Genomic DNA, 27,526 nt, shown 5'->3' on the forward strand with positions numbered 1-27,526 from the left:
TCCCGTGACGAGGAAATCACTACCTTGTGACATCTTCCGCTTTGGGTCAGCTGTCATCCTTAGGAAGTCCTCCCTAACATTCAGCTTAAATCTGCCTCTTTGTGACTCCCACCCCCATGCCTAGGTCAGCCCTGTGGAGCCAAGCAGAACACGGCTATGATCTGACCCAGCCCCTGCCTGAACAAGACAAGACCTGACATTAGCGGACTTAGAATGTTTTCAAGGGATAACTAGAAAGTCCAAGACAGGGGTTCAAAAAGTGAATCCACCTCACAAACACGAGATGAGAGAAGCCTGGAGAGTCAGTAATTTGACTAAGAAGAAGAGTTGGGAGTTAGAGTAGACCACAAGTTTCACCTGAGTCAATTGTGCTCCCAGAGCTAGTGTGATTTTGAGCTACAAGAGGGAAGGCAGAGCTTTCAGGAATAAGGAGATGACTATCCCTTGGCCCCTTCTCTGTTCAGATAACCTGGGGAGCACAGTGGTCACCCCTGACCATCCGGGGAGGATGGTGGTCACTCCTGAGCTCCACAGCTTAGAAAGGACATTGATAGCCTAGAGAAGGACCAGAGGAGGACAACCACCTTGGGGAAGGGGCTTGTGTCTAGGACAGAGCAACTGAAAGAAATGAGGAGAGAGTCTGAGAGCACCTCCCTCTGGTTCCGGTTCTGACCAGCCCAGAGAGTGCCTCCTCTGGACTGCCTCCCATGGTCGGCTGGAGTTGGGGATGTATGAGATTCCCAGCCCAGCCCCTTCCCCCACAGCCGGGGGAAGGAGGGAGACACTGGGCTCCAGGAAACAGCCTCTGAGCCTGAGGGGACAGCTGCCAGGCTGTGACTCCACAGCTGGCTTCTGGAGCCTTCCCATCCATTCCAGGCTAAGTGCAGCTGCAAGAACTCAACCACTTCCTGCCTGGCTGTAGGGTGGGGGCCAGGGGGGAGGTAGGGTGACAACAGAGGGGCAGAGACTGGGAAAAGCCCTCCAGCCCACCCCCATACACACGCACACATATGCAATGCATACGCACGCACATGAATACACATGACCACATGTGACCACACATGCGTGCATGAACACATATATGCATGCACACACATTCCTAAAGACACACTCCTGAGACAGGAGCAGAAGCTGGTGGGGGGAGCTAGCCAGGTGGGACTGGGAGAAGGGAGAGGCAAGGGACAGCTGGAACGTTGTTACTCTGCATCTGGGCCTAGGGGGTCAAAACCAGGTTCCCAGCTCCCCCTTAGCCTCAAAGAGAGAAGAGAGCTCCCTGGGACCTCTGAAACAGTCCACTTGAGCCTGAGGTCAGTCTGTCTGTAGCCACAGTGGGTCACTGTACATGCCCAGCCAAGCTGGGCCTCCTGGTACTTTTGGTGGACCTCATATCCCCTTCCTCAGGGTTGCCTAGGTCTGCCTCCTCAGATCCCTAAGATTGAAGGAAGGAGCTCCTCCACATCGCCCAGGCAAGCCAAAGGTGAGTCTCAGAGTCCTGAGACCCCTATGCAGGACAAGGGGCTGGAAGATGGGCCCAGCCCAAAGGAGGCAGGCCAGCTTGGGGAAGGGGTGTGGAAGGGTCAGTACGGAACAGCCCAAAGGCCTCCAAGGATCAGGAACCCACAACCCTTGGAGGCGGCCCATGTCACTCTGGGACAGTTCTGAGTATTAGAAAGTTCTTCCTAACATCAAGCCTAAATCTGCCTCTTTGCAATATCCCCCCTTCCTGCCCCAACAGAGCAAGGCTGGAAAGCCCTGAAGACTCCTATCAAAGTCCCCCAAGTATTCTCAATGCCCTCCATTCCTTCAACGGATCTTCATATTGACAGACTCCAGGTCCTGCTAAATCCTAGCTGTCCTTCTTGGGACATTCTCCAGCTTATCCTTCAAACACAGCCCCTTGACTGAATGTGGTTGTCTGGGTCTTCAAACACACACAGTCCACCAGGCTGGGCTGTGACCAGGGCAGAACATGGCAGGACCACCCCCACCCTCCCTAAGGTGGAGATCACTGGATGGAGGATTTGTGGTTTGTTTGGCTTTGCCATTGGCACACCCTACTGACTTAGGCAGAGCTTATAGTCTATTACTGGTACCCAATGGTGTCTCCCCACCCCCCAACAACTGATTTCTGTACCCAAGTCTTTTCATTTTCCCCATTAAACTGCCATTAAGATCCGTTGGAATTGCCACTGTCATCCAAAGAATTCACCACTCCTTTCAATTTTTTATCCTCTGCAGATTTGACATCCATGCTATCTATCAAAATCAGTGCTGGAAATGCTCAACAGACAAGACCCTTGGGCGCAGCCCCCCAGGCTAGAGCAGAGACCCCTGGTCACAGCCCTCACCAGGTTAGAGCAGAGACCCCTGGGCACAACCTCCCCCAGGTTAGAGCAGAGACCCCTGGGCACAGCACCCCCAGGTTAGAGCAGAGACCCCTGGGCACAGCCCCCCAGGTTAGAGCAGAGACCCCTGGGCACAGCCCCCCAGGTTAGAGCAGAGACCCCTGGGCACATCTCCCCCTACGCTAAAGCAGAGACTTTGGGGCGTTGGGACACAGACCCCTGGGGCACTCCACTGCAGACCTGGTTCCTACTTCCCTTTCCAGGTGCTCCCTGGTCATTCCTTTGGTAATATATTCTAGAATTTCACCAAGGAATAACAAAAGATTTATCTACTTTAAGTTTTCCCAAATGCCTTATTGGTGTGATCTCATGTGACCCTGAGGACAAATCCAAGAGGCAGGGATGATCATTCCCGTTTTATAATTGAAGAAACTGAGACAAGAAGTGAAGTGACTTGTCCAAGGTCACACAGCCAGCAAGTGCCTGAGGCAAGATTCAAACTCAGGTCCTGTGGACCCCTAGCCCAGTGATCCATGCCCTGCCCCATCTAGCACTAGACTCTGTCCAGAGCTAGGACACCTCTCTGGCTCTTGATGGCTTTTCAGAAATCATTGACAGTGGCTCAGAAATCAAATCTTCCAGTTCCTTCAGTGTCTGAGGATACAGCTCCTCTGGGCCTCGGTACTGGAAGTCATCCAGGGTCCCTTTTCATATTTGTAAGGTGTTAGCCTAGTGGATGATAGCAGATGCTTATTAAATATCTGGGCAACTCAGTGGTGCAATAGATAGAGCGTTGACCCTGGGGTCAGGAGGCCTCAGACGCTGACTAGCTGTGTGACCCTCAGCAAGTCACTTCATCCTGTTTGCCTCAGTTTTCTCATCTGTAAAATGAGCTAGAGAAGGATGTGGTAAACCACTCCAGTATCTTTGCCAAGAAAACCCCAAAATGGGGTCACAGAGACATGACTGAAAACAACTAAACAATAAAACGTTTGTTTCCTTCTCCCCCCGCCCCTTCCTTAGCTATCTTAGGTTTCGATTCCCTGCTGCCATGTCTCTTCTAGTCCAAAGAAGATTCTCCTTGGCAGAGAAAAGACAACTAACATGAGCTTAATTCTGCCTTCCCTCTCTCAGTTATCATCGGTTACCATGGGTCCAGCAGCATCTTTTTCCTCTGCTAATGCCTCTCATCACCCTTTTGACATCTTTAGAGAAAAAAAAAAAGCAAGCTTTAATTGACCCTCATCGCCCTGCCTTGTTCCTCCCTCTCCATGGCTCTTAGACCCTCTTCTTGCCCACAAGCCTGGGCACGCAAATGTGTGCCTCTCTGCTCTTTCCCGTCATCGATTCCGGTGTCTGTACAAATCCCTTTAAATATCCAAGGTGTTGGATCAGCTTCCTATGGACCCATGTCAGTCCCCTTAGACAAGCCACCCTTTCTACTCATTGGAATTCTCTCTCTTCATGACCTCAGGATTTTATTTTTGGGAGTGTCCCCTCCTCCCTGGTCTGACTACCTTCTTAGGCCACAGAATCCCTCCTATCATTCCCTGCATGCCTTTGAAATCTGCTTTCCTGAAATCCAACATCCACTCCGACCTTGCCTGGCCGGTCCCCTCATATGTACCAGGACGGAGTGGTCTCACCCCCACCAAGTTGTCCTAATTTCTATATCAATAACAGTGACTCTGTGCAGGAGAGAATCCAAAAAATCCTTATTCAGGTCTAAAATTTAGCTAGGGAAAAGCCAAGCATATTGACGTGCTGTTGTTGAAACTGGAAAGTAGTCCAGTTCCTCTGGATTTCCATCTGGGATGATGCAAGGAAAGTGACTCAATTATCCATGCCTTTTGACCTGGTAACTCCACTCCTGAGTACAGGCCACCCCTACCCCCAGGAGTCCAAGACAGAAACAAAGGTCCCATATAGACCAAAATCACTCACAGCAACGTTTCTGGCATTACCAAAAAAAGAAAGCAAAGGCCTAAAAGCAAAAGTAGTGCCCACAGATGAGGAAACAGCTCAAAAAACCCGAAGAAAACTATGGAACATGACTGTGATGATGTACTTGTGCCAGAAGAAATGATGAATCACAGAAATTAAGAGAACAAAAGATGATTTCTACGGACTTGAACCAGCCACATAAGCAGATCAAAGACACTGGGGCCGTGGAAATGAAAAGATTGCGCAAAGCCAGCTAGACTCAGGATGGAAAAACTAATGGAGCTCCAACAGGGGAGAGCAAACCATGCCTCTTCCCTGTCATGGCCAGAACTGCCCTTTTCTCTGCCTCTAGGAAGGGCCCAGTCTGAAGGGAGCAGACCTGGGATGGACAGACAAAAGGCACCAATAGAACTTTGGTTGATGTTTGGTTTTTGTAGGCGGTTTCCATATGCCTACAAGCCTCATATCTACCCAGAGAAAGGCCACAACAGCACGATAGGGAGCAAACTTGTCATTTCCTCAGGATAGGGACCTGAGGGGGCTCCCTCTGCCCATGAGGGCGAGCGTTCAGAGAGCTGCCTCCCGCACTGAGGTGAAATGACTTGCCTGTGGGGACAGAAGCAAGCCTTGAAACCTAGGGCTTTCTAGCACCAGGGCCAGCTCCCTCTCCACCATACCACCCACCAAGGCCTGAAATAACAATAGATCTAAGGTTTTCAAAGTGCTTGACCTGTGTTATGTCAACTGAAATAGATCCCATTGCATACGGGGTGCTACTGGGGTTTTTTCATTGTATTTTGGAGTTCAGACCCATGTGATTTCATTAATATCCAAAGATGTAAGTCAGCAACTTACAGACGCCAAAGGGATCTTCCTAAACCACACATCTGCCTGTTCCACTCCCCTACTCAAGAAACATCAATGGCTCCCTAGCATCTCCAGCATCAAAATAATGCTGCCTCAATCTCCCTTCCCAGATGTTTTACACATAGCTCTCCTCCTTGAATGCTAAGGTCCAGCCAAACTGCCCCAGTTCTCCTCGCCTTTGCCTTTCAGAAAGCCTCCTTTCCTTCAAAGCTGGTTTGAAGTAGCCCCACCTCCTCCTCAGAGCCCCTTCTGATGTCCCCAGCTTTTTGGTAAGTTCGTTGAGGACAAAGGCTGTCTCACTGTTGTCTTTGTACACTCAGCTCACTTTGACTGAATAAGTGAGAGCATCCTTGGGTACCAAGAGATTAAGTGACTTGCCTAGAGTCCCACATGGGAACCATATGGGTGAGAGGCAAGACTTGAACCAGTGACAACCTGAGTCCCCTACTTGACAATGCCTCTCCTTATAGATATCATTATCCCCATTTAACAGAGGAACAAAATGAGGCTCAGTGACTTGCCCACAGTCACCCAGCTAGCTAAGATCAGGGGAAGGATTCAGATTCAAGTCTTTACCAATCAATTAAAGAGCACTGATTAAGAGCTTACTGTGTGCCAGGCATCAGGAGCTAAGAACTAGGGAGACCCCCCCCCCACCCTAAAGGAGCTTACATTTTAATGGGTGAGACAACCCCTAAAAGCCAAGGTTCGTGGAAGGTACAGAGAGAGCAGATGGGGGGAAGATGAGTGGGGAAGGTTGTTGGGGTGGAGAAGTGCCTAGAAAGGCCTACTGCAGAAGGTGAGGCCAGGGAAACCAGGAGGCAGAGGCAAGGAGAGACAGCATCCCAGAGAGGGGGGCACGACCAGGCCAGGGACATCTCCGGGTATGAGCACATTCTTTCCGACATCAAGGAGAAAGCAGTCTGACTGTCTGCATCTTCCATCTTGGGCATCTGGACTTTGTCCAGGACTCAGGAAGAGAGAGGGAGGCTGATGCCAAGTGAAGACACTGGTCAAGATGTCGCTGGTCCTCTCTGAAAACGAAGGCTGAACTACAACCTTGCTCCAGACTCCTTCTCATATCTGAAGGCAGAAGTCAAGCTCTTTCTAACTCTTATAAACAGTTCCAATTCCTTGAAGTAACCCTGCTAAGACCTGGTCTCCAGTTCCTTCCCCACTAGGGTGGTTTCTCCTGCAGCCGTGAACAGCTGTGCCCGGCTCCATCAGCCCCCTTCCCCAGCATCACAACATCCCAACCGAAGGTAGGTTCAGATGAAGTCATGGCCTCTTAGACTACAGGTCTCCTGTGGGGAGGAGGCTGTGGAGGGGAGGGCAGACAGCCTCAGGACTAGAAAAGTAAGCTCCTTGAGCACAGGGACCATCTCACCTTTATCTCTGTATCCTCCAGGTCTAGCACAGCGTCTAGGTTTACTGAGTGCTTCTGGACTGCTTGCCCCTGCTCCAAACAGCCCTGGGCCCCAGCCTTACCCACAACCTTAGGCAGCTTCTGTCTGCGCAAGGGGATCCGGGGCAGTTTCATGCTGATTCGACTGAAGCGGCCACAGAGACGCTGGGGACTCTTTTTCCTCCTCGGCTGACAATCCCTGGAACGCAAATGGAGGAAGACTGAGCCCGCTGGTGAACTGGGTGATCAGCTGGCCTGGGGAAGAAGAGGAACTTGACAACCCTTAGCTGGATTTCAGGGATTTAGAGCTAGACAGAATTCAGAAACCATCCAATCCAATCCTGCCACTTTATAGATGATAAAACTGAGACTCAAAGAGGAGATGGGCCTTGCCCACAGTCACACAGCTGGCTGAGACCAGGGAGTTGAGTCCAGACGCTCTGACTCCAAACCTTGAGGTCTATCCACCAATCTCCTAGGGCAGTTCGGGGAAGGAACGAAGGAGGCAGACCCCAGGTGGACTTACTGGCGGCCAGGGTCCTTGCTCCGGCAGACACAGCAGCAGCCCAGAAGTGACAGGAGCAGGCCCAACAGGAGGATGAGGAGGGCCCCAGCCCCCATCACCCCCTGGCGCTGGTTGGTCTCTGTGGGAGGAAGAGGAATGCCCCCACTCAGCCTTCTAGGTGTCTGGGGAAGAGGCCCCACCTCTCCTAAGCCCAGGCCAAGAATGTCCAAGCCCCAAGGGCCCACAGTGGGAAAAACTACCACCAAAGGACACTCGGTTAGCCGGTGGCCAAACCAGGATTCAAACCCAAGCCCCAGCAGGGGAATGGAATGTCCCACCAAGAACCTATCCCTGAACAAGCTCTCCTGTAGCCCAGGCTGAGAAAGGGCAGGACCAGAGCCAGGCTCACCCATGTGGCAAGCACCCGTCACAGGGTCACACGAATCTTCATGGCAGCTGCATGTCTGGGCACAGTCCACTCCATGGTGGCCTGGGAGGCATGTCAGGTTACAGCTGCAGGGAGAGGAGGGAGGAGGGAGAGTCTGCGACAGATCCAGGGCAGAAGAGGGGAGCAGCCTGGCCTTGCCAGCTCCAGCTGCCCAGAAGAGGACAGCGGCTGAGAGGGACCCGCAAGACCCGCTGGGGGTGGCATGGTGGAGATAGGGGTGGCAGCATCAACTCAAGAATAGCAGGGAGACTGCTAATGCTCCCTTCCCCATGGTTATGTGCACCCTGATGTCCTCAGGGGCCTTCATAACACACTACCCATTCTAGCTGCTGCCAGCTGCATCCCCTTCTCGACAGAGAGGGAAGTAGTGAGCCAGCTGTAGCCAAGTGGGTCTAGCCTTGGACCCCAGGAGCTTATGAGCTGGGCCCTGAAAGAAAAAACTCCCTGCACAGGCACAGAGGCAGTCTAACTAGGGACCAAGGAACCTGAAACCCTGGGAATGTCCTCCATCGATCACCCATCTGGCCTCGGTTATATCAACCACCCCAAGTTTGGGGTTCAGGGCTCATTAGGCTGGCTAGACTCTACATTGAAAAATGTAGTCCTAGTAGGACACTGACATCCCAGTCTAGACACAAAGCATAAAGGAGGAAGAGAGTGGGAGGCACTGGGCAGAGGCTGGGGGCATCTATGGGTGCTCTGCTCTTCAGACAATTCCCCAGAGCAGAAGGGGCATGGAGGAAGGAACAGGGCTGCCAAATCAGAGACTTTAGAAGGCGCCTTGTGCAAACCCACCCACCTACACACACACGCATACACGTGTGCACACACACACACACATGCGCACATGCACACACTGTACAGTTGAGGAAACTGAGGCCCAGAGACAGGAAGGGACTTGCCCGAGGTCGAACAGCCACAGGAGAGAAGGAGGTCACAGAAGGGAAGAAGTTCACAGGCAGGAACAAGGTCACAGGCCAGAGCTGAGGTCACAGCTAAGGAAAGAGCACCATCACACAGGTGAGCCAGGAGGACAAGACCAGCCCTAAAGACGGTGGCTCTGGGGATAAGCCAAACTCGTCCCCAAGAGGAGCCAGAGCCTTTGTCTCAGGGCAGGGGCTGTTAGTCGGTGCCCCAGGCAAGAAGCTGGCAGCTGGCTGGCAGCTGCCCCGAGTCATCTGCTCTAAGACCAAACATGGCTCCCAACCTCAGACCCAGCCTGGCCAAGAAACAGCAGCAGTAGTGGTAGTAGCAATAGTAGCAGTAATGGTAGTAGCAGTAGCAGTAGCAGTAGTAGTAGCAGTAGTAGTAGTAGTAGCAGCTGTTGTTGTAGTAACGGACATTTAAACCACATATAAGGTTTTCAAAGTGCTCTACATGTATTACTTCATTTGAGTCTCAAAACAACCCCATGAAATAGCTAATACAAGTATTGTTAAGGCCATTATATGGATGGGGAAACTGAGGTTCAGAAAAGTGAAATGATTTGCTGAGTTAAAAAAAAACTCTAGTAAGTGTCAGAGTTGGAGCCCAGGTCTCCTGACTCTCAGACAGCCTGGAACATGTAGCAATGAGAACCCTGGATATGAGGGCAGGAATAGGGCAGGATCTCTCAGGAAGACCTCTCATGGAAGACCATGGGCCAGTCACTTAACTTCCCTGGTGCTCAGAGGGTACTGAGAGGCTTAAAGGAGGCCATGTTTATAAAGGCCCTATCTCTATTTCAGCATTGTTGATTATAACCCCTGCTTCCTCTAAAGGGGATCATTGGCTTAGAGATTTAGGGATAGAGAAGACACATGTTGGATCATTCTTGGAGATGCCATTTGAATGAGAACTGTACGTGAAATAAACCTGACCCATTACATCACTTGGTCTCCATGTAACTCCACTGCTCCTGTGGGTAAGCAATCCAAACAGTATCAACTCAGGGTGAGGGCAGAGGGTTTGATCTTCGGGCACTACCACACACCCCACCCTGGTCCTTCAGAAGACCCATTCATCAGATGAGAGCCCAAAGAAATCCCTCCCCATAGGACCCAGTCAGAGATGGCTCCCCCAGGACAGTGCCTAATCCAGAGCCCCCCAAAGTGTCTGGACCCCAGCAACACCCACACACCCATACACCCCACAGGCCAAATGGAGACATTCCTCAGTGGCCAGCCACAGAATCCCCACTCCATTATCACCACCCAAACACAGACCCACCACCCTATACTGACCAGACCCAGTATAAACCCCAGGCCCAGTACTGCCTCAACAGGCCTGGACCCCAACAGTGGTCAAACCAAAATGTGTCTAGAATAGCACTCAGACTGAGAACTCCCCCTGCCCCAGCTAGTGATTAGACTGACCTGCATCCCACAGAGGCTAGACAGAGACACAGATGATACTGACCAGCGGCAGATAACCTCCCTCCCTGGGAAGTGATTCCCTCCATGGTGTCCAGACCCACATAGATCCTGGAAACAGATTCCCTCCCCATCCCTGTAATGCCCAGACACAGACACTCACCTACTCCTATCCTTCTGAGATAGGGTGCCACCCTAACTGCCTAGACATGGCCTCCCCCTCTACAGTGCTGGGATACATGGATACACTTTCTGCATCTGCCTAGGCAGAATTTCAGCCTCCACCCTCCACCACCATCGACCTTAGACGCACACACTCCCCCGCTTCCCTCCTCCCCCAGGACATACCTACTCCCTACCTTGGCCAAACACAAGCTGTTCCCCCAGGGTAATAATTAATAATTATTATTTTTATGGCTACAAATAGATGTCTGAAGGTTTGGAAGGTACTTTACGTACATTAGGATCTTATCTGATCCTCATCACACCCCTTATGTTTTATCACCCCCATTTTACAGATCATGAAGAAACAAAGTCAGAGGTTAAGTGACTTGTCCAGGATCCTACAGCTAGTATGTCTCTCAGGAAGAATTTTAATTCAGTTTTCCTGTCCTCAACCATTTGTGCCACCTAGATATTAGACTCAGACCCCCAAGCATTCAGAGCACAGTCCCAGTCTCCCCCTTTGCCTGGCCAGACCATGCCCCGCCCAACATTCTCCCACTCCCCATATAGGCACCTTCTCCAAGCTGGACAGACTCCCGGTGCCCCACACAGAATGTTACTAGCGCTTGTCCATTCCCCCACACACATCATCCAGTCACAGACAAAACCCCCCATCCCATCCCCACGTAGCCACAGACCGGACGCAGATCCCCGGTGTCCCTAGCCTAGCCCAGCCCAGCCCAGCGCGCCCCTGCTCCCTACCCAGACACAGACCCCCCCTGAAGCCCGGAACACAGCCGCTCTGCTCTGGACGCTCCCTGTCCCTCTCCCTGTCACTCACTGGGGGCCGTGGGCGCCCGCGCTGCACAGGCATCGCCCGGACTGGAAGTCGCAGCGGCCGCTGCTGCAGTCACTGCACACGAAGGCGCAGTCCTCGCCGTACGTCCCGTTGCTGCACTTGGTCTCACACCTGGGCAAAGAGGACCTGACGGCTCAGGCACGCAGAGACTGCGGCTCGTGAAGGTGACCCCCTCCCCACAGAGGGGCCAGGGACCCCGGGATGGAGGGAGATGGACAGCAGCCCCCTGGCTCTTTCTCCTTTGGACAGGGGGCTGGACTAGATGACCTCTGGGATTCTAGGATCCTATGACCTCAAATGTTAGCCAGGTGGGAACATAGAGCGACCCACCCAAGCACGAGAAGTGGCGAGGAGGAGAGCCCCTAGCCTTGAGTGGGGCTTCTTAGGGGGTGGAACTAACTCCCAAGGGTGAGGGGCTGTGTAAGGGGCGAGGTCATGGATGAGCTCGGGAGGTGGGAGGTCCACTGGCGGGGCTGCGGAGGCATGGGAGGGGCAGGGGGTCTACTGAAAGGACTTGATCCTGATAGAGGTGCTGTGAGAGGTGGCAGGCTCAGAGGGGCGGGCCTACAATAAGCGTCAGCCCCCCAGGGAGGGGGAGAACAGACTCCAGGAGGCGGGGCTATGATAAGTAGCTACGAGCGGAGGCAGGCTCCAGGGACCTGGGCTTCGATCCAAGGGGCTCCAAGGGGCAGAGCTATTAGGAGGACTAGGGTCCGGGGTCTGGACTATCCTGGGAGAGGAGGACCACTATTGGGCGGGGCAGGCTGCAAGGGGCGGGGCTACAATGAGTGCCTGCTCCCGGGGAGGGGCTATTAGGGGAGAACAGACTCCGGGGACGGGGCTGTAATAAGGAGGGGCGGGGGCGGGGGCTGGATTGGGGCGGGGCGAGTCCAGGGGGCGGGCCACAGTAGGGGCGGGGCTGCAATGGGGCGGGGCGGGCCACAGTCGGGGGCGGGGCCAGCTCCCGGCCAGATTCCTCACCTGTCCCCGATCCAACCCGCGTTGCAGCGCGTGCATTTGCCGGTGATGTGGTTGCAGGTGTGGCCATCTCTGCAGGGCGGGCAGCGCTGCTCACAGCCGTCCCCATAGAAGCCCGGCCCGCAGGGCTGGTCGCACTTGGTCCCGTTCCAGCCTGCTTCGCAGGTGAGGCAGCGGCCCTCCGCCACCGTGCACGGCTGCTGGCCCTTGCACTGGCCGCACCTGCGGGCAGGCCAGGAAGGGGAGGTGAGACCCGGGAAGCCGGGCACCTCCCTCCCTGCCCCCTGGGAGCGCAGCGGGCGCGGGCTCACCTGCGGCGGCAGCCCGGGCCGTAGAAGCCGGCGGGACACGTCTCACGGCAGTACTTGCCCCGGTAGCCCGGCTCGCAGGTACACGCGCCGTCCAGGGGGTTGCAGCGGCCCCGGTAGCACTGGCAGTAGCGCTCGCAGCGCGGCCCGAACGTGCGCTCCCGGCACTGGCAGCGGCCGCTGAACTGCTCGCAGGGGGAGCCGTTGCACGAGCACTGGTTGTTACAGCTGCGGCCCCACCAGCCCGCGTGGCAGTGGCACGCACCCGTCTGTGGCTCGCACTGGGACGTCTGGCTGCAGTAACAGGCGTTGGCGCACTGGGCGCCCCACCAGCCAGGCTCGCAGCGGCACGCGCCGCTCTGCGGGTGGCACGCGCCATGCTGGCACAGGCACGCGTGCTCGCAGCGCATGCCCCAGCGGTGCGCGTGGCACGTACACTGGCCAGTCACGTCCTCGCACTGCCCGTTCGGGTGGCACACACACAGCTCCTTGCAGTCAGGGCCCCAGAACTGGGGTGGGCACTCTGAGGGCAGCGGGGAAGGAGAGGGAAGCCCCACGCGTCGGCTCAGCCTTGCCTCGACTGGCCTTTGAAGGCCCCTCCTCCCTTAGTGCGACACCCCGAGGTGCAGGTTCCACCCCTTTTCTGGGCTCAGCTATACTGCCATAGGCTCCTCCCCCAACAGATCCAGGCTCCGCCCCTTGAAGGACTCGAGGACAACCCTACTCCCTCCACCCCCATCCCACATTCCTAGGCTTAGTCCGGGCCCTGGTCTCATGCCTTTGGCACTCACTGGTGTCACAGGTGGCTCCGAAGTAGCCGTGGCGGCATCTGCACTCTCCCGGGCGCACACACACCTCATTCTCCGAACAGGTGGAGTTCCCCTCACACAGGGCTGTCAACATGGACCAAGCCAGGGATAGATGAGTGAACCAGAGGGAGGTGGAAAGCTCTGGCCTTTGCACTCCCACACCTTTCCCTTACCTGTGACTTTGCTGAGGGTTCCCTCCCCTATCTCTATGCTCCAAAGCCCTTTCTTTATCCCAGCAACCCTCTGCTTCACCCTATCAGGGTCTCTCAACATGGATCCTCCTCACCTCATCACGACTGCCCCCCAGGATTCCCTTCCCATCTCTCCATCAGGGACCTCTCCACAGGCTGTCTTTTTCCCCCATGTCTTCCCTCTTTTTCTTCTTCTCTCTGGGCTCTTCCCCCCCCCCCCCCCCCGCTTTGGCTGCCTATGGCTTTTTTAGTGCCTGAGGGGCCACTATCCTGGCCCCTCTAGGGGCCAGACCAGCCTAGCGCCCAACTTACCAATGGTGCATTCCTCGCCTTGTTGTCTCCATCCTGCACAGCACATGGGTACTTGGGAACTGTGGGGAAGGAAAGCCACAGATTGAGTCCAGGGATGCCTCCATACAGGAGGGGAAAGTAGGGATGGACTCCATCCCAGGGCCTCTCTGGAGCCCTCTGATTGCATGTGCACACACATGAACACATGCGCATGCATACATGCATGCAGTGGACATATGTGCTGCACATGCACCTACATGTACACATACACACTATGCACTTCACCCTCGCACACACTGCACACTCACAATGCATCCACTATGCACACATGTGCACACTCACACATGCATGCACATGTACATAGGCACACACATTGTTGGTGGTGGTCCTTCTTTTCCAAAGAAGACCAATGATATCACCACATTGGAGACAAGGTGCAGTGTGTTGGGCTGTGGCTGATCAGTCCAGTAGAGCTGGGAAGGGTGTACCACAGACAGGCACAAGCGTTCCCTTAGAACACTGAAGGTGAACATGGCTCTGGATTTGTTTGCCCAGCGCACACTTCCTTTGCACTTCTACAATTCTGCTTTGCTTATGGAGTACAGCCCCTTACGTGATGCAGGCATACCATGCTGGATGGTCCTGTGCTAGCATTCCCTATGTCTCACAGTCAATCTTCAAGTTCTCCGGAAAGACCTTGAGAGTGTCCCTATACAGCTTCTCCTGACCACCATGTGACCTCTTGCTTAGGTGCATTCTACATAATATAGTTTTTTGGGTAGGTGTGCTGTTTGACATTAAAACAATGTGGCCAGCCCATCTGAGCAGTGCTCTTTGCAGTAGTTTGAATGCTTGGCAGTTCAGCTCAGGGGAGGACCTCAGTGCTCCTTATCCTGCCAGGTGATCTTCAGGATCTTCCTGAGACAATTCAAATGGAAGCGATTCAGTTTCCTGGCATGGCACTGGCAGACTGTCCAGGTTTCACCCACATACAACAATGAGGTCAGCACAAAGGCTCTGTAGACTTTGTTTGCTAGGCAGCCGAATGCCTCTTCTCTCCCACACTTTCCCTTGGAGCCTCCCAAACACTGAGCTAGCTCAGTCAATGTTTGTGTCAACCTCATTGTCAATGTGTACATCCCTGGAAAGTACACTATCAAGGTAAGTGAACTTATCCACTCTTAGGTCTGCCCAAACATACATGTGCACATATGCATACACATGCACAAACACACTCCTCCCTTTGTCTCCCTGAGTCTCAGAGTGGGAAGAACAAACATTCCTGACGATATCTACTCTTTAACACGCCCAATGTCAGCCCCTGGAGGCAGCCCATTCCCATTTTGGACATCTCTAATTATTACAAAGGCCCCCTGACAAGCCCTCGTATGTCCAACCCATTGTTTCTAGCTTGGGGGGGGGAGGCAGGTGACAAACAGCTGACCAAGGCTAATCCCTGTTCCACAGAGAAAGTCCCAGAAGTCCTCAGGTCCTGTTCCTCTACCCCATTCCAGGGAATAGAAGACTTTGGTCTCCTCTCTTCAGGTCAAATGACCCCAGGTCCTTCAGCTGTTCTGGTGTGGCAGTGTGCAATCCCTTCCCCATCCTGATTGTCCTGTTCTGGACATGATCCAACTTATCAAAGTCCTTCTCTGAGCCCAGAATTTTCCCCTTGGCTGAACCACCTCTGTCTGTCTGTCTCCATCTCTCTGTCTGTCTCTCCTCTCTCCCTCCTCCCTCTTTCTTTCTGTCTCTCTCCTCTCTGTCTCTCTCTCTTCTCTCTTCTCTGTCTCTGTCTCTCTGTCTCTGTCTCTATGTCTCTCCTCTCATCTCTTCTCTCTTTCTTTGTCTGTCTCTCTTTCCTCTCTTCTCCTCTTCTCTTTCTCTCTCTGTGTTTCTCTGTCTCTATCTCTCTGTCTCTGTCTCTCTCTGACTTCCTAATCCTGGAGCCACTTTCTCTCTCAGTGCAGCCTACAGTTAGATTCCGTTTGTAGCTGCCTTATGCCAGCCTTGACTCCAACAGAGCTGGCAGTTCATTAGGACTCCCAGACTCTTTTCACCCAAACTCCCATTTCACCTCCTGGGCTGTGGTTGTTCAGTTGTTTCTCAGTCATGTCTGACTCTTCTTGACCCCATTGGGGGCTTTCTTGGCAAAGATACTGGAGTGGTTTTGCCATTTCCTTCTCTAGCTCATTTTCCAGATGAGGAAACTGAGGCACACAGGGTGAAGTGACTTACCCAAGGTCACAGAGTTAGAAAGTGTCTGAGGCTGAATTTGAACTCAGGGAGATGAGTCTTCCTGCCTCCTGGCCCATCACTCAATCCATTGTAATACTGAGCTGTCCTCTGTGCTGAACATTCATTGAATAAATGATTAGATGGCCCCTGGCACAGCCTTCTTTGGACATCTCCAATGGTTCAGGTTACAACATTATCCAGTCAGACCCCATCGTGACAGATTTTAAAGGGATTGGGGGTGCTACTCAAATCCTTAAAATAGAGATGTGAAAATTCTCCCTGCACTGGTCCCTCAGCAGTGTTTTCTGAGCAAGCCCCCAGGCTGCCACCCTGTGGAATCCATAGCCTCAACTTTGTAGGACTTTCCCCCTAGTGCAACACAGGACCATGAGATTCTGGTCCTGGTTCTGCCACCGACTGACTGTATGACCTGAGGCCCTCTGAAGAGGAAGCTGGTGGCTCTGGTCCCTCTGACATTCTATGATTCTAGAGTTAGCCATCCCTCCCCATTTCATCCCAAGATTTCAAGATTATATTGCATGCCCCTGCTTGGAGAAGGAATGTTAGGATGGTTGGTAAGCCTGGTAAAATTGGAATGAGTGCTGGACCTGGCTAGTGGGGGCGGGAGAGAGAGGATTCACAGCTGCCACCCAGATGTAGGAAGCCAAGAGGACTATTCCTGCCCATGCTACCCCCTCACTCAAAGATTCTATTGAAGTCTCCCCTAACTCTAGAAGTTTGTTCTCAATTCCAGGACCTGCTCCCAGCTCTGAGATCCCCTGTTCTCAGGCACCCTCAGCTCTGACATTCCCTGTTCTCAGGCACCCTCAGCTCTGACATTCTCTGTTCTCAGGCCCTTCCCAGCTCTGACATCCCCTGTTCTCAGGCACCCTCAGCTCTGACATCCCCTGTTCTCAGGCACCCTCAGCTCTGACATTCCCTGTTCTCAGGCCCTTCCCACTCTGACATTCCCTGTTCTCAGGCACCCTTAACTCTGACATCCCCTGTTCTCAGGCACCCTCAGCTCTGATATTCCCTGTTCTCAGGCCCTTCCCACTCTGACATTCCCTGTTCTCAGGTCCTTCCCAGCTCTGACATTCCCTGTTCTCAGCCACCCTCAGCTCTGACATCCCCTGTTCTGAGATCTTCAGCTATTCTGAGTTCTCCATTCTAAGGCCCTTCCCAGCTCAGCTAGTCTTTATTCCAAGACCTACCTCCAATTCTGACATTCTATGTTCTCTGTTCAATGTCCCTTCTATCTCTGACATTTTATGTTCTAAGGTTCCTTCCAGCTCTGATACTTTGTGTTCTATGTTCCAAGATCTACTCCTGCTTGGCTAATCTGGTTAACACCCTAAGTTCTCTCCAGTTCTGAGTAGGAATAGGGCATAAACAGGGAGAAGCAATATTTCTAAGCAATAATCTACCCATACCATATCTAACATGACTGGAAAACAACTGAACAAGCAGCAGGTCAGCCCAGGAGGTGTGGTGAAATGGAAGTTTGGGTGAAAAGAGTCTGGGAGTCTTAATGAACTGCCAGCTCAGGCGGGGTCAAGGGGGGCATAAGGCAGCTACAAACTGAATCAAACTGTAGGCTGCACTGAGAGAAAGTGGCTCCAGAAGCAGAACCACAGCACCACCACATCTCCACCCCGGACCTTAGGGGGTTCCAGCATGAAAGGCAGCTAGTGTCTTGTCACACGGAGGGGACAGAGAAACTTGTCTGAGAAGCAATCACCCTTTTTGTGACTCTCAATAGGGAGAGGGTCAGGGTTGTCTCTTGGACCTGTATCCCCCATCCTCCAGATATCTCTTGATCAATTCTCTCATGACTCCCTCCATATTAATACCTCTAGAGGGAAAGCCCAGCCACCGGTGATTTCCATCTTAGCAAGAACAAGTCTGTATTCTTTGTTCTACATAAAGCCATTTGGAGACTTGCAGGACAGGATGCAGAATATAAATGGGGATGACAGAGGGGGCAAGCAGAGGGCTGGGCTAGGAGGATAGAGTTCTGCAGGGGCAACACTGGGGGATCAGGAAACCAGATGCTTCATAAATCTTCCAGATGACCCTGATTCCTCCTTCACAGTAGAATTTCCCCTTCTCCACGGTGTATGAGGCCCTGGGATGCCTGCTAAGCTGGAGAACTGGGCTGTCTCCCTAAGAAGAAGAGTTGTGGCTTTCTAGTTACATATCACACCACCCTGTCTCTTCCCAGGACACTCCCTGTCGTACATACAGGTGCTCATAACCCCCTGCCTAGACTACTGCCACCACCTCCTACCAGGCTTTCCCACCTCCACTTTAGCCTTGCTTCTTTCCATGGCCCAAATTATTTTCACCGCACACAGATCTGCTCAAAAATCTTCCCTGGCTCCCTACCCCAAACCAGATATGGTTCAAATTTCTCATTCGGGCATCAGAAGCCCTCCATCAACTGACTCCAATCTGCCTCTCTTACCTGATATCATCTTCCTCCCCTCTTTTCTCCAGTGCAGGACAGCTGGCCCCTGAGCATACCGGGAAGAGAGCTGGGCCTGCCCTAGGTCTCCTCCCATTCACATGCTAACATCCAGCTGGTGTCTCAAAGACCACCTCCAAAGTCCCTTCTTCCAGGTAAAATATGCAAAGTGATTTGCAAAACTTGAAGGGCCATATAAGTAAGTGTTGGTTGTTGGAGTCCATGAAGAAGGGGGTGATTGTGCGAGACCAAAATTTTCCTTCTACCACCCCCACCTCCACAGTAAGCACTTTGGCAGGTTTGTTTTGTCCTCATTTTCTCCTCAACAGCCCTGGCAGATCATCAGTACAAGGATTAGTCACCACCATTTTACAGTCAGGGAAACTGAGGCTCTAAGAAGAGAAATCAACCGGCTGCCCAAGGTCAAAAATTCATGAATTAGCCTCAAGCAGGGCATCCCTAGTTTTACACTTGGAAGGTGAGGTTGGCAGGGTTCCAGCAGCATTTAACAAATAGGAAAAAATGAGCTTGCTTTACAATAGTTAATAAAAGTAGTTAAGATGAGAAACTAACAGCTGGTGGCTTTCTCTTCTCCTGTCACTATACCCGGGGGAAGCTCCTCTGCAGTCCCACCTGTCCCACCCGCTCCTCTGGGGACAGGCTCCCCAGCAGGGGTCACCGAATCGCCTGAGGTCCACTAAACCTAGGGATCTGTTAAGGGTCTCTTCCATCACATCCCAAGATGCTTCTCTCTCAGTTGTGCCTTCTCCAGGCACCAGAAAAGCTAGTTTTGTCCCTGCTTGAACTCAGATCTCTTGATTTTCATCCTAAGGCTTGTACCCAGCTGTCTCTTTAGTGGCTCCAGGAGTGAGAGGCAGGAATTAGTGCTAAAAAGCAGACCTTGGGAGTCCACTGGGCCAGCTCTGCTCCCAGGCCCTCCTTTCTCCCTGCTCTGCCCTCGAACGAACAAGGTATTCATTTGATCCATCAAAAGCATCTTGAAAACTTCTTTGTTTGGCACCAAGAAGGTGCAGGAGGGTCAACTAGGCCACTACCAAAAGGCAAATGGATGTTTGAGAAGGAACCAGCTGAAGTCTGAGAAAAGACAGGAATAAAGCCTTGGGCTGCAGGAGGGAGGGAAGGGCAAGCCAAGAGACACATCCACTCACTGTAACTGGGACCAGAAAGAAACAGGGCAAGCAGCACCAAAGGGTGGTTAGCTCCTGCTACCTCCCCCAGCCTCAGCCCCTTCCTGCTGCCCCTAGGGAACACTGCACAGCAGAGCTGGGCAGACTCCCAGTGGAGCCCTTCCACCCAAGGGGGCGCCTGCCAGGCTCTGACACTGCAGGGCTGCTTTCTGAGACGTAACCCTACACTGACTTGTTATGGGACACAAAAGACTTCCTCTCCCACACAGGATCACAGATTCAGAGGGAAAGGCACCTTCTTACAGAAGAGAAAACTAAAGCCTAGAGAAGGGATGTCACCTATATGACAGGACCAGGATCTGAACACATCTTCACCTCTAAATAAAGCCCTTTTTCCTCTGCTGGGCCTCAGTTTCCTACTCTGTAAAAAGAAAGGGCTAGATTAGAAGATCTCTGAGATTCTTCTGCCTCAAACATGCTAAATCTTCAATTTACTACATCTAATAGGAGCATATACATCCGGTGCTTTGCAAACCTTAAAACACTCTAAAAATGTGTTGACCCAGTAAATAGACAATTCTTCCCCCTCCACCTCCTCCTCCCCCTCCACCTCCTCCTCTTCTTCCTCCTGGCTCTCTCAGTTTGGCAGGAGCTGGGAGGCACAGCCTGCCAGACAGAACCCAGGGTCACCTCCCAGATGGGGTGAAACATCAGAAGAGGAATTCCGCAAATGCTGCCTCCTTCTACATCAGGGCTGGAAGGGACCTCCCCAGCTTGAGCCCTGAACTAAAGTCCCAGAGTCTCTTGTTAGCTTAGGAAAGCTAGCTTCTCTCTCTCCGGGCCTCAGTTTCCTCCACTGTCAAATGAGGGTTATAATATTTGTACTCTCTTATTTCGAGGCTCTTCTTTGTGAACTCAATCCATAATTCCCACAGCCTCCCTCCTTCTGACCTTGCTCTGTATCCCCCTCCTCAAAATCCTGTTTTCTTCATCATAACTTTGAATTTAATAATGAGTTTTATCATTATGTCTAACCTTTATAGTACACTCACAACAACCCTAGGAGAGGGATGAGGTTGTCAATTTTACACATTTATGATTTTGACTCATTTTACAGAGGAGGAAACTGAGACTATGAGGGAGGTTAAGGGACTTGGCCAGGGTCACACAGCTAGTAAGTGCTCTAGCAGTATTTGAACTCAAGTCCAGCTGGTGCTCTAACCACTTAGCCACCTAGTGGCCCCAATTCCATACTTAGGAAGTGCTTTGCAAACTTGAAAGCTCTATCTAAATGCTAGTTATTTTTATGGTTATTTACTTATTTGTGTTTGTATTCTCTCCCTCCTCAAAGGAAAGGTCTTAGAAGGCAGAGACTTTCAGCGGCATACAGCACAGTGCCTACGCACAGCAGAGATAGTTGAGACTGGCCCTGGGATTTCAGTGGTATATCAGGAATTCATAGGTAAGGAATCTCACTCTAGTTTACCGTCTTACCCAGGGTCACACAGCCAAGATGTGTCAGATGTGAAATTTGAACGCATGTCTTTCTGGCTTTGAGGCCAGATCTCTAGCCACTGTATCTCTCCTACCCTGTAGACAGTTCTTGATTGATAAATTGATTGACCCTCATCCCAGCCTCCAGGACCTGCCCATTCTCCCAGATCCTTGTGTCCTGGCTTTCCTTCCCTCCCTTCAGAGCTCTGACCCTGAAGTTAAGCATTTCAACAAGCCACTGACCATCCCTTGAAGCCCTTTTGCTTCTCAGTGCTGGGTCACTCTGGCTGTCTACTTGGCTCCTACTGCCTAGATGCTGAATGCTGATTGGCTGCCCTAAAAATTCTAATCCCATTGGGCCCTTCCAAAACTGAGCTCATTATCTTCCCTGCCCAAATTTCCAGCACCCCCCTCAGAACCTCCAAGTCATCTTTGCCTCTTCCTTGACCCCCCACCCAATTCTGGCATTCTAACTTCGCAGTGTCTCAACTCACATTGCCCACACCTGACTTCAGTTTTCAGCACCTTCAATCTGGACAGCAACACTCCTACTGTGTGCAGGGCACACAGGCAAAAGATAGGAACTTGGCAGTACAGTGGAATGGACAATCAAGAGAAGTAGATTCCCATCTGGTCTCAGCTACTTTCTGCCCGTGTGGTCATGGACCTAGTGATAGAGCATCAAAAGGGAAATCTGAGACCACTGAGTCCAAGCAATACCGGAACAAGAATTCTCTGTGTAGCATCCCCTGCCTTTCCTTGAAGATCTCCTTGGAAGGAGAACCTGCTCCACCCCCACCTCCCAAACAATCCATGATGCTTTGGGACAGCTCCCATTGTGAGAAACTTTGGGGTTTCTTTTTTTTCTGACAATCAGCCAACTTCTCCCTCTTTGAAAGTTCCATGGATTGCTCCTAGTCATGACCTCTCAGTCTAAGCAAGTAACAAAGTCTAATCTAATCTAACAAGTCTAATCTTTAGATTACAGATCATGGTTTTAAACCTAGGAAGGACCTTAGAGATCATTTAGTCCAAACTGTCATTAAAACTCCAGCCTCAGCTGGAGGAGGAGTATCTCTCCATCATGTATATGTGAAGGTGATTTCTTGAGCTCAAGTGTCAGACTTTACATTTAACCTCATTAGATTATTTCTTCTTAGATTTGCCTCAGTGTTCTAACCTGTCAAGATGTTTTTGAATCCTGACTTTGTGTTGAGTGTCCTTCCTAATTGGTAAGCATGCCATCTATGTCCTTATCTGAGTCATTGATCTAAATTTTAAACAAACCTGTGTAGGCATGCCTCCCCCAATTATAAGTCATTTGAAGCATTTTTTTTAATGTGGTTTTCAATGGTGCATAATACTTCCTTTGGAAACCATTCATGTCCTTTAACTATTATTTATCATTGGGAATGGCTCTGTATGTAGTAGATTTTGGTGTCACTAAACCTCTTAGGGACTCAGTTTCCCCATTTGTAAAAGGGCATCACAAGCTGTGATGCTGTGAGGGAGGTGCTTTGCAAACTTTAAAGTTTTGTGGAAATGGGAGTTAACATCAGGCAACAATCCTCCCTGACCTTCAGAAAGCTTAGAGTACAGCAAAGGTCAGCTAAATGCCAGCAGCACTGATAGATAACAACAGTAAGACCTGAAAAGTCCATGTGAGAGAGCAAAAACAAAGGACTATGGGATGTCTGTGGTGAGAGGGCATTGAACAACACTGGTATCATTATACTATCATCCTGGCCTCCTACTTGATCTCCCTGCCTGCAGTCTCCCCACTTGCCCACAGTGCTGCTAACAGTCTTCCTAAGGCATAGAGCTGATGTTGCCTCCCTGCTCAAACATCTTGCCCCCTATTGCCTCTCCCTGGCCTAGCCTTTAAGGACAATAGGATCCAGTCTCTAGGAGGAGAGATGCCTTCATTTTTGCTTCTATCTCCAGCCCCTCAGACATTGTTTAACATGTGTTTGTAAAACTGAATTGGACTGAATTAAGCCCTTCCACCATCTGGCTCTGAACAACCATACCAACCTTATTTTAACATTATTCTCTTTCACCCACTCTATGTTCTAGTTAGACTGAACTGCAAGCCAGTCACCAAGCCCAGCATTCCACTGCCAGTTTCTTGGAATTCCCACAAACTGTTCCTTCTACCCAGAATTACTTTAATTCCTGGGAAAACTCTAGAATGAATCATTAGAGAAATGGTTAGTGAGTATCTGGAAAGGGAAGCAGGGATGACTGAAAGCCAGCAGGGCTTTGTCAAGAGCAGATCTTGCTAGACAAAACTCATTTCCTTTTCTGAGAGGGTTATTAAGCCAGTACAGGGTATACCCTGGATGACAGAATTAGGATCCAAAATGATCTTGACAGACCAGATGTTGCAGTAGAAACAACTGGGCTTGCCAACAGGAAAACCTAAGCTCAAATCTAGCCTCAGACCCATCTTAGCTGTGTGATCCTGGGCAAGTTACAAGCTGTTTGCCTCAGTTTCCCCATTTGGAAAATGGGAATAATAATAGCACCTACCTCCCAGGATTCTTGTGAGGATCGAATAAGATAACATTTATAAAGCACTCAGCTCAGTACCTGGAACATAGTAGGTACTATATAAATGCTAGCTGCTACCATCATCATCGTCTGCCCTGGTCAGACAACATCTGGAATACTGTGTTCAGTTTTGGGTATCAGAGTTTAGGAAGAATTTAGATAAGCTAGAGAGTCTTCATGGGAAGGCATCTGAAATGGTGACATGAGTTCTTGTTATATAAGTAGTTGATCAAAGGGACCCAGGCTATTCAGCTAATAACAGCTCACATTTGTATAGAACTTTGAGGCTGGCAAAGTGCTATACATAATGGTATCTCATTTGATCCTCACGGCAACCCTGGGAGATAGACACTTTTAGTAACCCCATTTTAAGATGAGAAATCAGGCTGAGAGTGATTATGTGACTTTCCAAGGGTCAGACGTGGTTTGAGGCAGGTTCAGCACTCTATCCATTGACATACCCAGTTGACTGAGACAAAGACTGGGGGGGGGGGCAGTTGTCTTCCTTCCATTATCTGAAGGGCTGTCGCATGAAAGTAGAATTACTTTTGTCTGTTTGACCCCACACAGCAGAACCAGGAACTTTGGGAGAAATTGCCATGAACCTCCCAGTGATGAGAGCTGAATGCAGAGGGAAGGGGCTGCCTCGGGAGATGAAAGTACCCCTTCCTCCTAGGATGTTGGGCTGATGGTGAGATCACTCATCGGGGATGGTCTAGTGAAGGGTCCTTTGGGGCACGGGTCACACTAGCTCCATGTGCTCCCTCCTAACCTTTCAGCTCTGGGTCTCCTTCTCACATTGCCAGGCTTAGGATAGTGGCACCTCCTCCTCTCACCCTGTCCTCTTCTTCTTCCCCACCCCCCCTACCCCGCCCCAAGTCTCTCTCCTCAGTACTAGCAGTGACTTCTACGCCCTGGTTCACAGAGGCATGGGACACTGAGGTAGACCTGCAAGAAAGTCCAACTTCCTTATTTTACAAATGAGGAAGCTTTCAAACACACACACACACACACACACACACACACACATACACACACACACAAAGTATAAGTTCCACCGGGGCAGGACCTATTTAATTTCTGTCTTTGTATACCTAAAGGCTTGGCCATAGGAGGAGCTTCCGTTCTGCTGCCCTTTGGGCCCAAACAGAACTGGTCTGCACCTCAGCCTGCAGCCAGAAGTGAGGTGGAGGTGGGGAGAGTCCTCGGGCTTCCTGGATCCCTCCTCTCAAATTCCCAAGGCCAGCCTTCAGCCAGTTGGGTATCTGCTTCAATGAGGGGTTTCTGAGAAACATGAGTAACCATCACATTAGATGTGAAGGCATGAAGAGATTTTGATCTAGGCCAGATTGTCCAAACCTGGAACTCGGGTATGGATACATACATACATACATACATACATACATACACACATACATACATACATTTGTACATATGTACATGTAGAAACAAAAATAGGTGTAGACAATTGTATTTCAACATAAGTGGTTTCCTTTCTATTTCTATATATTTTATTTTATTTTACGTATTTATTTCTATTCTCAGAAGGGGCCAATAAATCAGTCAGTCAAGTAGCATTTCTGAAGTGCCTGCTATATGCTAGACACTGCACTAAACTCTGGACCTTCAATGCCACACTGCCAAAGAGAGCCATCACACTCACACACACACACACACACACACACACACACGAAAATGTTCAGAACCTTTTCCATCTACACTAACAGAGGCAGCAGGCCCTTCTGAGAGAGCTCAGGATAGGCTGGAGAAGAATACTTGGAAAGAAAACACTTTGTTAACCCTCGAAGTGCTACGCTGCTGGGAAGAGTCTACAAACTCTTCATTCAGTTCAATCCCCTCAATTCACAAGTGGAAGCACAGGGAGAAAGGAGCTGTCCAGAGTTACCCACCATGTTGAAGCAGCTCAGTCCCTGAAGGGAAAGGTTGAGACTGGAGGGGAGGGGAGGGGGTCCTTTATCCCTCCCCTTCCTCATTATCTCTGTACCTTAGGAACTAGGAAAGGCAGAAACAGAGACAGGGAGAGGAGCCCTGGGCACTTGGGTGCCCTCCCCTGAGGCAGGAGCCCATTCTGGGGTTCCTCCCAGGACCTAGGCCTCCTAGTCACCTCCTTATCTCCCTGACCCCACCCCCACCCCAGGATCAGGGGAAAGACAATCAGAAGTGAAGGGACCTTCTTAGAGCAAGTTTTTCCATTTCAGGATCCTTTTACACTCCTAAAAATTAGTAAAGACACCCCCTTCAACAGCTTTTGTTTATGTGGGTTACGACCATTGGCATTTACCATACTGGAAATTAAAAGCTCCTTGTAATATTATGAAAGTCATTTTTATATATCAGGGACCCCTTGAAAGTATCTCTGAGACCACCAGGGGTTCCAGAACACTTTGCATCTAGTCCAATCCCTTCATTTGACAGAGAAGGAAGCTGAGATCCAGAGAAGAGGGATGGCCAGGCCATGGTCACCCAGGTGATAAGAGGATGAGCTGAGATTTGAACCAGTCTTCCGATGCCAAAACCAGGCCTCACCCCCCACCCTCCCCCCCTTAAGCCTCTTTCCTTGAGCCTCTGGGCCATTTCCAAAGTCCCTGGTGACAGGGAGGGCATAAGGCTGGAGTGCGTTAGGACCTAGAGGAGGAGGGGGATCATAGACTCACAGAATGTCAGGACTAGAAATGAGTGAAATCCCTCCCAGCCTACTGTGCGGTGGGGAAGTGAGGCCCGGAGAGAGGAAATCACTTCCCAAAAGTCACACAGCAAGTCAGCGGCACAGTTAAGTCTCCAGCTCAGGCTTCCTGGCTCTGTAAAGTTTCTGGACAGGGCCTGCGGGGTTTTCGGTTGCACCTCCAAACCCCATCAGAGGAGCTCAGGAGACGCCGGACCTACCCTCATAAGGAAGGGAAGGACCATAGTTAGATGTGGGGTGAGGGGCCTGGGATCACTTCCCTAAATCCTAGAAAAGATTTGTGGGGAGCAGAAGGCTGAGGAAGCAAGGAAACTGAATAACAGTTGCTTGGAAGGAGCTCCCTAAGAACGCAGTCCCACTGGCCCCGGGTTTAGCCCCAGCACTACTGCCAAGGTTGGCAGCCTGCAGGAGAGGATGCTAAGGCGAGCTGCCCGAAGGGTGGGCTGTACTCTGTGTGTGGGATAGGGGGTGGGGGTTAGCTTCAGTGAGCCTCAGGCCCCTCCCCACCAGTCTGCAATTCTGGGCCCGAGAGGGGCGGGGTATATGAGGAGCAGCTGGCACAGCTTGTACTGGCTGGCGGCTGACTCCCGTGAACAGAAAGAGGGGGAAATCTGTCGCAGAACTCCAGGGGGCCTCTATGGGGGAGGGGAAAGGAGCAGGGGAGGCGCCTAGATGAGGGAGGGGAGAGAGACAGAAGGAGAAGAAGGCTTGGGGGGGATTAGGGAAAACTGGGGAAAGGGATGGCGCAGGGGCAGAGAAGGGACTAGGGGGGGCAGCTGCCTTGGGACACACGCAGCGGGATAAGACAAGGAAACTTTGTAACTTATGTAATGCATAATATATAGTCACATATCTCTAGGCACGTCTGTCTATACATGCATCTCATATATAACATACAGCCAAATGCACGTTTCAAGACTAGAAGAGACAGCTCTCCGGGGCCGGGAGGGAGGGACGTGGACCTGGGGGTGGATCAGTGCGCAAGTCACGGGCAGGGGCAGATGGTCCCAATCATTCCCTAGGGCACTGGCTGCCCGCGGGAGCCTAGGGGTCCCTCGGCTTCCCCGTTCCTCTTCCCCTGCTCCTTGCCCAAACAACCCCCGGCTCACCCCGCATCCCTTTTGTCCCCCTTCCTCAGTCCCGACCAGGCCTTTGTCCTTCGTCCACCTTGGTCCTCGAATGTCAGAATCCCCCTTTCCATAAGAATCTCGGCCTTCCGTCAGAGGCAGGACCCGCTCCTCACGCAGGCAAGCATCCCATCCCTCCATCCTTGCCGGCTCGGTCCTTTATCCCTCTCTCCCCATTCTGGCCCCTCCGCCCCCACCCCCTAAACAGGCCTCGCTCCCCGGGCCTGGCTCTCCCCGCCACCCAGCCCCAGGCTGGCCTCCCCCATCACACACGCACGCACGCACACACATACACGGACACACACATACACACGCGCACTCACACACAC

The 27,526-nt window shown here is 51.6% G+C and overlaps 1 protein-coding gene across 1 annotated transcript in view; it reads right to left on the reverse strand.

Annotated features, from left to right (window-relative positions):
- Positions 1-27,526, reverse strand: part of LOC140498900 (scavenger receptor class F member 2-like) — a 33,281-nt gene that overhangs the window by 4,788 nt on the left and 967 nt on the right. The window contains 8 exon segments of the mRNA XM_072599658.1: positions 6,645-6,760; positions 7,088-7,205; positions 7,476-7,579; positions 10,872-11,000; positions 11,871-12,089; positions 12,179-12,698; positions 12,967-13,068; positions 13,488-13,546. Of these exon segments, the coding sequence (XP_072455759.1) occupies positions 6,645-6,760; positions 7,088-7,205; positions 7,476-7,579; positions 10,872-11,000; positions 11,871-12,089; positions 12,179-12,698; positions 12,967-13,068; positions 13,488-13,546 (1,367 nt within the window).

Source organism: Notamacropus eugenii, chromosome 4 (genome assembly GCF_028372415.1).
Source record: "Notamacropus eugenii isolate mMacEug1 chromosome 4, mMacEug1.pri_v2, whole genome shotgun sequence".
NCBI lineage: Eukaryota > Metazoa > Chordata > Mammalia > Diprotodontia > Macropodidae > Notamacropus > Notamacropus eugenii.